At 44.8% G+C, this 11,356-nt stretch overlaps 1 protein-coding gene across 1 annotated transcript; it reads right to left on the minus strand.

Moving 5' to 3' along the window:
- LOC144135168 (uncharacterized) lies at positions 1-11,116 on the minus strand. The gene is made up of 5 exons (XM_077667909.1): positions 10,893-11,116; positions 9,584-9,627; positions 3,335-3,419; positions 2,036-2,274; positions 1-234 (listed from the first exon to the last, which is right to left on the minus strand). Exons 1-5 carry the CDS (start codon positions 10,945-10,947, stop codon positions 103-105), a joined length of 555 nt encoding a protein of 184 aa, XP_077524035.1. The 5' UTR covers positions 10,948-11,116; the 3' UTR covers positions 1-102.
- Between the last annotated feature and the right edge of the window lie 240 nt (positions 11,117-11,356).

An 11,356-nucleotide genomic window follows, 5' to 3' on the forward strand; every position in this document is an offset into this window, starting at 1 on the left:
GATTCGATCCAATCTCTGAAACAATTGTGGCAACGTTTTTTTTCGTTTCGCTGGCTTTTCTTGTAGGCGTGAACGTCACGGGCATCAGCATTGTCACTCGCTTTACGTGACAATCAACGGCTGCTGGGAATCGTCATCAGGCATGTTTTCGGCGATGTTGTTGATTTGTGAGGCTGGCGGCAAGCTGGCAGCAGGGAACTGACCAAAGAAGAACTGGACTCCCGAAAATGATACCTGCATAACAAAAGAATCCCAAGGGATTCAACATTACCAAGAATTCAAAACACATTTCAGTACTATATTCAAATCTCGCTCGATAGAATCTGTTGGCTCGATCAAATTCGTTCACTTTTCGGCTCAAGTAGAAAAAGGTGCCGAGACTTTTTGTTTGTTTTTCTAGACTATAGCTACAGGAATTTCTGCTACAGGAATCTCTGACACCAAAGTATCAAAAGGCGGTGATGAGTAAAAGAAAAAAAAGCACTCTCAGAGGGTGGCCTGTTGCACGCGTTTCACTGCAGTTTCGTTGCAGCTTTTAACTGCCCGCTAACGAAATCTATCATTTGTTTGAAAAACTGGTCACCTGAGCCATGTTATATTTTATTGCGCACTTTCAATGCAGCAGTTATTCGTTAAGATGTCCACCGGTCTCCTTTACCTTATATTCCCTTATGAGGCCTGGTCTTTGCTTGTGTTGCTTGAAATACTGCCCTCGCCACGTGACTTTGTGCTTAATTTTTTGTCGACAACCATAACGAGAACACTGCATAGGTGTTTCAAAGGTAGCTTCTGCTTCAGGTAACGAGATAATGCATTTACAACACAAAATAAAATCCACCTGGCCTGGCCTGATGATCGGTGTTTAATCAAATGAAGATTTTTATATTGAAGTTGAAGCCATGGGGTAAAAATTTCAATTCCCGAAGAAGCTCCGCACAAATTTTTTCTTGGTCCCAGGTGTCAGATTCTGACTGCAAAAATAGAAATGTGAAAACCAGTAGGCTTTAATATGAACAGTGCTCCTCCAGCATCACGAACCCAGGGAAGAGGGAAAGATGTTTCCATTGCCAACCGTAAGCATCGAGTATTTTAGTGCTGCAAATCAAGCTCTGAGATTGGGCAGAATACCCTGCCCCTAAAAGAAGTGCATTAGAGGACAGCTCACTTCCTTTTTACTCCCATAGAGGTCAAATCGTGTTTATAATGCAATCGCTGCCCTTCACTTGCAAGCACGTTCTGTGTAATGGGTAATGTATGTATGTATGTATGTATGTATGTAAGTATGTATGTATGTATGTATGTATGTATGTATGTATGTATGTATGTATGTATGTATGTATGTATGTATGTATGTATGTATGTATGTATGTATGTATGTATGTATGTATGTATGTATGTATGTATGTATGTATGTATGTATGTATGTATGTATGTATGTATGTATGTATGTATGTATGTATGGTTTAGGTTTATAGGGGTCTAACGTCCCAAAGCAACTCAGGCTATGAGGGACGCCGTGGTGGGTGGCGCCAGAAATTTTGACCACGTGAGGTTCTTTAACGTTCACTGACATCGCACGTATGTATGTATGTATGTATGTATGTATGTATGTATGTATGTATGTATGTATGTATGTATGTATGTATGTATGTATGTATGTATGTATGTATGTATGTATGTATGTATGTATGTATGTATGTATGTATGTATGTATGTATGTATGTATGTATGTATGTATGTATGTATGTATGTATGTATGTATGTATGTATGTATGTATGTATGTATGTATGTATGTATGTATGTATGTATGTATGTATGTATGTATGCATGATATATAATTCATAATCTATAATGATGTGTATTGTTCTGTGTGTAAGGATTCCGACACGGCGAGATCATTAATGTGCAGCTTTCACGAAGATAGTCGCTTGTGGCTTAAAGAATAATATGAATTCACATTGTAGTACTTGCTGTCTGCGTGTAAATATTTGTTCAGCCAACGCGTGCGGTTTAGCTCCAGCAACGTTCGCATACCTTTGCTGGCCCGTATGGGCTTCCGAGGAACCTGGCGCCGCCCACTCGTGTTGGTGCATGCCATCCCGGCCCGCAAACAGTGACGGGTTCCAGGGCCTCCTCGTCCGTCAGGTTGTCAGAGCTTGCGTGCGCCAGCACTGGTGGCAGGAGACCGCCAGGGTGGACCAAACGCAGGGTAGGAGCCGAGTAGGCCTCTTCTTCGGAACTCCAGGAGACATCATGCTGGCCGATGCCCGCATCTGCGAGTGCAATCTTCGTTACAATGCAATCATCAAATGGCACAGACGAAACAGTTTGCCAGAACAGTATCTTGGGCTTATTGGTTTTCCATCCTGAAGGTAACAGCGCAGAACGTAGACGACACACGAGAAGAGAAGCACACAGTAGAAGCTGTAGTACAAGGTATCTGTTATGCTTTGACGGTGCCGACATTTGCTTATAGCCTATCACATTTTTTTCTGATTTTAGTGCGTAGCTCTTAGGCACCTATTCCTGCATCCCACGTCGTAGTCGTAGTCGTCGTTGGCGTCGGCTTGTGGCAGGTAGCGCGTTGGCAGGTAGTAACAAAGCGAAGCGGCACCTGCACCCGGAAAGATCCCGTGCGGTGGCTAGCAGAGAAACACGCCACCTGCCAGCGCTGGCAGGTGTCTTGGGAGAACTACGCTAGAATCTCGCATTACCGACGATCGTATTCGTGTCGTTTTTTGTTTCGATTCTCTGTCTAGGTTTCTGTCGAGAAACTAGCTTGCTCAAAAACCGGTGAGTAGGTTGTGTTGACGATATTAAAAACTCACGTGGCCTTTCTTGACCAATCAGCAAATTTCGTCTCAGACATCTACGGGATTTCGTTGTGGCAACTATAATGCTGGCGCATTAAAACAAGTCCGCATAGATACGTCTTGCTTGACTGGATCTTCCGCATTGACGAAATGATTGTAAACCTTATCTTCTACCTTAGACCTTCGAGCCTCGGTGTAGTGTTGACAACTGACTAGAGGAAAAGTTACCAAAAAAGTGAAGGCGAAGTAATTGCCTCACTTAGACTAGACACCTGAACCGAGTCTTGAGGGACCAGTTGGAAGAGATTGAAAGCAAAGAGACAGAGGGGCAGGTGTTTACCATGCACTAAAATTTCTCAAATACACCTTATAAAGCATTGAAACAAAAACATCTGTAAGAACGAAATCTTTCTGAAGATTGTCGAAGAGGTAAGAGGCTTGGTTTATAATAACCTGCAATTAAACGTAAGCTGCATAGTAAGCTGAAATTAAACGTGTGCATCAATTGATGGCTACTCACCATTCCAGAGGTCGTTTTCGTTTGGCAGCGAATTTTCCGGTTCCGGCCGTCTGGTGCTGTGTCTCAGCCGCTTTTGGCGTCTCTTCTTCACGCAGAAAATGGCGTACAGGATTGAGTATGCCGAAAAGAAAAGAACACGTCAATGTTGTTGGTGCTTAAAACATTTGCCTGTTAGGCTCACGAAAGAGGGAGCCCAACAGGATAATATTACCACGCATAAATTGCTAAATATTCCAGCGGGATGTTTCGAGAGGACTGGTCACTGAGTATCCCACATCGTTGTCGCCCCTTTTAGTAAAACATAAGACGATATCTTGATAGGAGCGTTTATCAAACGCAGAAGATAATAATTGCGCAGCGTTGTGATTTGATAGAGATGGCTGAGGCCAAAGACAAGGTATTTGTACGCGTTGGATAAATGTTTGTGTCTGGAACCACGCCAAGGCTCATATTCTAGCTATTTGAGATGAATTCTTGTCAACAGCAATATGTTATCGGCCGCAGTTTTTCGTGTTTTTTGTACGCATGGTACATTCATTTACAAACAGTTTCACAATGACTTACGACCGTCCCCTCGTAGTTAACAACCACTTTATGCCGCAGCTGCTGGGCAGTATTAGACGTTTTAGTGCAATGGGATAGCATTTAAACCCTCATCGTGAAATATCGTCGTCAGTCATATAATTCCCGGGACCAGAAGGGACGTCACCAAACCGGAAGTGACGAGAATAGGTTTCAATGTTTCTGCGTTGCGTCCATGTCCCCACCTCTAGGTCTCCTGAGGGAAACATCTACCGCCAGCTGAAGAACCCGAAGAGGTCTTTGGTTGTGTGAAGACCTACGCGTAGAGGTTCGCAAACATAATCATGAAAGAATCATACAAAGTTGGACGTAAAGGCATCAGTTAAACTTTCCTCTTGCTCTCCTACCGATGTGAACGGCGGTTAGCGGTACGAAGAGCACTTCGGGTCTTCGTCCGCTCGTCTGGCGACACGTTGCCGGTTTGGGCAGCAATTCCAACTTCTTAGAGACAAAACTTATTCATTAAAGACGGCACTGACATAAAAAGGCAGTTGAGCAAAAGGCAATTAAAAAAAGGCTGTTAAAAAACGGCCGAGCTTGAAAGTCGGCGCGCTCGTCCCAAGTTGTCGTTTCCCGCGGGTTTTAACCCCTCCGAAAATTGGGCGGAGCTTGAGTAATCTAGCTCTCGCCCAATTTGGACCAATAGCAAAGCAATTGCATCGTATGTACTAGTGGGCGGAGCCCAGGGCTCGCCGGTCCGAGCCCAGTGGAATGCGCAGCTTGCTGCATGCGCATTCGATCCACCGGTTGCCACGCGTCGGGACAGAAAGAATTAGTGCCCGAGCCCAGTGGAATGCGCAGCTCGCTGCATGCGCACTCGATCCACCAGTTGCCACGCGTCGGGACAGAAAGGATTAGTGCCGCCTCTCACCCTAAGCGCGGGCGTCACGCCTCGACGTACATTCCTCGATTCCCCCCCCCCCCTCCCCGGGCATGATCGCTCCTGGTAACAGGTGCGGGGGGGGGGGGGGGGGGCATTGGCCCCATGGGCTTCCACTTAACAGCATCTATAGATTTGTAATGCTATCACATTGCCAACACGTAATTTATTATGCCTACGTTTAAGAGAAGGCCCTTAGACATAGCGCCAGTAGACGCCAATCAGTAATTACTAATTTCATCAGCATCATCATTAATGAAGAAGGACGTTCTGGCGGGCTAGTTGGTTCATTATGAACAGAAAGGGTATAAAATGCGCGAACAATACGGGACGAGAGGCACACAAATCGACAGACAAAGCGCAGACTTCCAACTGATTTTATTTGTGAAAAACACATCGTTAATAAGGCCAGAGAACATAAGAAAAAATAAGAAAAACACTATCAGCATAGGGTTCAACGATAGAAAAATCAGCTGAAATTTACAGGTTAATCAGATCTGATGTGAACACGAACGTGCCCTTCTAAAAACTCTAGCTCTGGTGTCGATAGCGACAGCGAGGGCGTGCTAACGCAGTCGTCACCCTTTTTGGCTATCAGGAAAGCTTCGATAACCTCCCTTTCAGTTTTGCTGCGTGCATAGGAGAGGAAAGCAGTTTTGTCTAGGAAGGGAACGCAGTTGCGGCTGTCACAGTTTTTGCAGTGTTATGGCAGATTGCTGCCTGTGCCGGTGTGCATCGATCGTCTATGTTCAAGGGCTCGCTCATTGAAGCACCGGCCAGTTTGGCCGATGTAAACCCGCCCGCAAGATAGAGGTATCTGGTAGATAACCTCGGAGGCACACCTGGTGAACTTGGTCTGATGATTCTTCTTGCATGACCTGCGTTCCGATCTTGTTTCTTTTTTCTCTTCCGAAAGCATGGGACAAACTTTCTTCAACTTACAAGGCGCTGAAAACACTACATTTATTCCATATTTGCCTGCCACCTTCTTGATGCTGTGGGAAAGGCAGTGAAAATATGGCATGACGAAGGGAGGGGTCCTGTCTGCACTTGGATCTTTCCTTATTGCTTTTTTCATCCTCTGAAGAAGGCACTCACATGAGCTGCGAATTACTTCCTGAGGGTAGCCCGCGGATTCAAGTCGCTTGACTTGATTATGGAAACTAGATGAAAGAGAGTGAACACATGACTTATGAAGGCAAGACAAACAACACGACATGATAATGCTACGCTTCACTAACTTCGAATGAGCACTTTTAAAAGGTAGGAGGCTTTTGTTGGACCTGGGACTGTAAGCTCAGCAGACATGAACATCAGAAAAATGCAATTTTAAATCTAGATACTGAATGCGGTTGTTTCTTGTTACTTCATGAGTAAAACGGAGTCCTTGCCCCTCAGAGGAGAAGGTCAAGATTAGTACTGTAATCTAATATCACAAGATAGTCGTCAACATAACGAAACACATGGAGCACCGGATGCTTTGAAAGCTCTAGTTTCAGGCGCCTGTCAAAGGAAGCCAAAAATATGTCGCACAAAACAGGAGCTACAGAAGAACCGATACAAATGCTAGACTTTTGAACATAAAATTGCCCGTCATGAAAGCTAGCGGTAGAGTTAAGATAAAACTGCAAAAGTTCTAGGAACTGCTCTGTGCTAACGCCAGCAGTATTCGTCAATACTGTGTTCGTCAATACTGTCTCTGATTGCTTTGAATAAACCATCATGAGGCACGGAGTAAAACAAATCTTCTACGTCGATGGAAAAGGCCGTAGAAGATAACCGAATTCTGTCTTCCAGGACTTTTACCAGGTCCTTCGAGTTGCGGATGAGGTAAGGATCACCGCCTGCAAGTTTGTCTAGGTCTGGTTTTAGAAAGGATCCCACAATGTGTTGCCAGCTGCCTCTCTCCGAAATAATAGCGCGAAGTGGGCAATCCATCTTGTGTGTTTTGCCGGTGAAAAACATCTCCAAAGAGTCCCTCTCAGCTTTTGAGACCGAAAGCGCGACAGAACTAAGGTTCATTTCCTTAAGGAGCCTGGTAGCTTGCTTTCGCTGTATTTACCCTTGGAATTCAATCGGATGAAAGTTCTTCAAGACAGCTTCTCGGGCTTTTTCAGCAAACATTCCCTGTGGCAGGACAACGAAGCCGCCCTCCTTGACCGCTTACATTATTGAAAGGTCGTTGGCGCTCAGGAAGTTCACAAGTCTCTTCACTGGGGCCTTCCGTGAAGTGAAACGACTTACGTTTCGCAGTAAGCAGCCCATAGAGTCGTTGACAGCCCGTTCCTTGTCCTGTAGAGAGGCAAACGCCCCCACACGGCGTACCATGGCTAGTAGTTCAGAACGTCTTGCTGAAGGTTCGAAGCAAAACTTCGGTCCCTTTTGCAGCGTCTCCTTGATATTACTAGGAATGTCGATTTTGCCCAGTATCGAGACGGAACCCTCTGTAAGTGTTGTCCGGAGTTTGGCCGGAAGCGTGAGACGCATTCTCTGCCAGAGAAACTCGGTCGTCTGCGCCGAAAGTCGCTTGTATTCTTGAAACCGTCTTGCGGCTACCCAATCGTTAGATTCTTGGAACACGATGAACTTCAGCCAGTCTGAGTAGAGCCTCACTCGCCTCCAACCTTCTGATTTCATTATCTTGCACATCCTGCGAGCGTGCCCCCAGGAAGGACCGGGGACGCCAAAGAGCCCCAGAAGCTGAGGTGGGACCATCTACCTCCTGAGGTAGTAGGCCAGCACTCGCGACTGGCACGTAGACAGAGCAATCAGGTTCACAAAGAAGAGTGCTTGATCGTTGGTCTTGAGAAAAAAAAGAGCCCACGGGAGTGTTTTTCTTATTTTTTCTTATGTTCTCTGGCCTTATTAACGATGTGTTTTTCACAAATAAAATCAGTTGGAAGTCTGCACTTTGTCTGTCGATTTGTGTGCCTCTCGTCCCGTCTTGTTCGCGCAGTTTATACCCTTTCTGTTCATCATCATTAACCTGAATACGCCAACTGCTGGACAAAGGCCTCTCCCATATATCTCCAAGTAACCTTGTGCTGTGCCAGCCTCAGCCACCTTTACCCCCGCGAAAGTTTTCTCATCCACCCACCTAACTTTCCGCCCCCCCCCCCCCCCCATGTGAACGTCTTACTATTATTTTTGTTTTCCTAATACAACTGAGGACAGTGAACGCAAAACCTTCTCAGCTTTATATCGTGTGTCATAGAGAAAAACACTACCTTCGTTCTCATGGTTAGAAGCTGCAGTGTTTTTGCCGATTCTATTGCTTCGACAAAAAAAAAATGTGCCAAGAAAGAAGCGTTTTTTTCAAGTCGGCGCCCGAAAAATCTGCGCTTGAGCCTACGGACGTAATTTCATTACGCGTGGATGACTAAAGAGCTAATCACATTTTTATGTACTGTCCTTTGAGAAGACTTTATGATTGGTATCACTCGGGCCATGCGGTTTTGTATAGACATTAAATGGCGGCAGAAACTGGCGAGCAAAATTCACAAAGCTGCGAGCATGCAAAGAGGGCTCACTCTGGCTTCAGCACCGGGCATGCTAGCGTAGGTCGCCTCTGAATGGGAGGTGGGGCATGGCTCTATTGAACTACGAGCCAATGTATCGCACTCAGAACGTTATAAGAAGGTGCTATAGTTACATTACAAATCTTCAGATACCTTAACGAAGCTTGGCTGCGTGATGAAGACAGCTCGCTTTAGAGATGCTTAATTGAAAATCTTTAATGGTTTGGGAACTGTGGTCAGGGTCTCTCGCCTGACGTTCACCAGAAATCATAAGCTTTATACAGGTGCGACACAAACATACAGCGGGATATCTTTGCACATGCATGACCGGACATGTTCAATTGCCATAGAAAAGTTGGAAATCTATTTTGCTGTGATTAAAACAGCAAATTGATTGAATTCAGAACATCAAAAACACCAAGAGCTATTATCAGGTGTTTAGAACATTTCAACAAAAAATCAAAACAAAGTACTGCCTACGTTAAAGCCTATTAAATAAAAAAAATATCTGACGTGCTGCACATTGTCTGCTTTTGAGGGAGAAAAAAAGTTATGAGCAAGTTATAATACCAGGGATAGTTAACAGCAATGAAAAAAAGAATCCGATAGTTTTTTCTTTCTTGAATTTGTCCCCACAAAAATACAGCTGTCACATTAAATTTCCGGCCAAAAAATTCACAGGGCGGTTACGACTGTGTAACCCAATATTTCGTGATAGCTGTTTAGGCGTTTAGTTTTGGGGTTATATTGCTGGCGCACTGATGTAGTGGTAAAGCAATACACCCCTACACTGACAGGCGGCTTCTTCAAACAGAGCCACCCGTAAGCTTATGCGACTCAAGTTGACAGCCGCAACCGCTGGGTGCTATCGAACCTACCGGTTACGGTGACGACAGCGGACGACTACGACGCGGAAGCCAGGGACGGGCGCCTAACAGCTATCGCTGTAAAATCTAATGCTCAGGACAGGAGCCTCAAATACGATTTATGGCTGCAACAGTTGTTACTGGAATATTATTAGAAATCTCTGCAGAGCGCTAACAACCCGCTGAAATGTACAAAACACCGAAAAGAAGACAATCAATTGTTGTGCGAATACTTTGGCAGCAGTCTAGTATCTTCTCACGCAGGCAAAAAAAACTCAGATGTCAGATGTACGGACTCGTTCATTAAATAAAATAATTTGTTAATCGGAGGTACTTTGCTTCTGAAGTGAAAAACAAGCATCATTCCCGAGGATGCAGCTGTGACCAAGTTGCTGTATCTTACCCCGCCTCTCCTGGCAGCGGTGACATCATTTACGAGAACAGCACCTGCAGAAGTGGCACATGGTTGACGCACATGAGTTTACAACTGATGAACATCAAAACTGCGGCATAGTACTCAGAGAAAGAGAACCTTTATTCGCAAATTGCTGTCAGGTTATAGGTGCAGAAAGATGCTTAACTTCTTAGCGCAAAAAAGGACCGATAAAGAAAGAAGACCGGATTGGAGCGGCAGTAAGCAGCACGAAATGGTCAGCTTCATGGGGTGCGTTTAAGGTAATCGCAAATGGAACGTTTGGTTAGACAAACTGGAGTTGAAATTGATCATTGATCAAAAATAAACTTGTGTAGGTGCAATTATGCCGCACAGGACGCGTCTCAGAAACCGTAATTACATCCCATCCACAGTACCATATAGACGGCCAGGACAGCACGTTCTGATAAAGGCAATAGGAAATCCCCTTCAGTCCCGATGCACATACCTCGTATGCACTCTTCTAACCCCCATATTTTCTTATAGCGACGAAATCTCCATTTCCCCTTCAACTAGCCTACATCACATGCCAAATTCAGAAACCACTCTCAATCATGCACGAACTGGCTTCTTTTACCACTTCCGTTTCTCCAAGAACACCAGGAAGATGTGAATAAGAAAGTCATGCCAGGCTTGAACTGCTGAGACTGGGCTTTGATTTCAGGCTAGAGTATTGTGGCTCTATTATTACAAGGAATTCGGGACCTGCGCTTCTAGTTCCTTCGGCTGCCACGACGTGGCGCATGGCTTTTAACGTGCAATCCCTGTCGAAAAATACTATACAGCTGGTCTAATAAACAAAAGAACCTTTTATCGTCTTGTCGTTACTACAGATCTTTCTGTAGTATTGCGACTTTGTTTCGGCGACAGAACTGGCTCTGTTGTTATGACAGGAGTCTGCTCAATGCTACAGAAAATCCTTTTGTTACTATAACAACTTATGTTTTTCAGGCCCAAATTACTACTCGAAAATCTGTGGTGCCAACAAACATTTCTGCGGTGTTTTTCGATAGGGATAAGATAGCACGATGAAATAATCGGTGACGTAACAAATGAAGTTAATGACCGAGTGGTGGAGAACAGAATGTCATAGGCCACAGGGCTTGATGGCACTGGCGGGCGCTGTCTGCGTGTTTGGTAATGTTGTGCAGTGAGGTTTCCCAGGACCCGAAGAAAAAATAAACTTCCACATTATAGTACATATATCTGCGTGAGTATTTCGAAACTTTTGTACCGGCAAGGCGCCCTTTTATGATGCTGGAAAGAGAGGTTCACTTACCGCAAATAGCAAGAACAAGGAAAGCCTTTATAAGCGTCACGGACAAGGTGACCATCGTGAGATGTTCTTGATTGTATTGTTAACCCCGTTGAAAACACAAGCACTCCCGATGTCCGCAAATGTTGAACGCGCTGTGTCAAGCTTCCTGGCCGTTACAAAGTTCGTGTCCTTATGCCACCTGCACATCCATGCCGTAATGTGTGAACTAAGGCGATGCGGTGGAGCTTCACTGACGAGTGCCATTTTCAAATTTCTTTTTTAGATAAGTTTAACAAGCAGCGGCTTATTGTGCGCCGAGGAACTTGCAAAAAATATATAATTCTGTCAAAACTACCTGACTGGGCACCGAGTTTTGAAAGGACAAGGCCTACGCATAAATTTCATTCCACAACCGCATCTGTTCATCAAAACGTGCCGAAGTTTGTTAATGCGGACATTTCCGCAAAAGGAATAAAGCCAGAAAT

Source organism: Amblyomma americanum, chromosome 5 (genome assembly GCF_052857255.1).
Source record: "Amblyomma americanum isolate KBUSLIRL-KWMA chromosome 5, ASM5285725v1, whole genome shotgun sequence".
Lineage (NCBI taxonomy): Eukaryota > Metazoa > Arthropoda > Arachnida > Ixodida > Ixodidae > Amblyomma > Amblyomma americanum.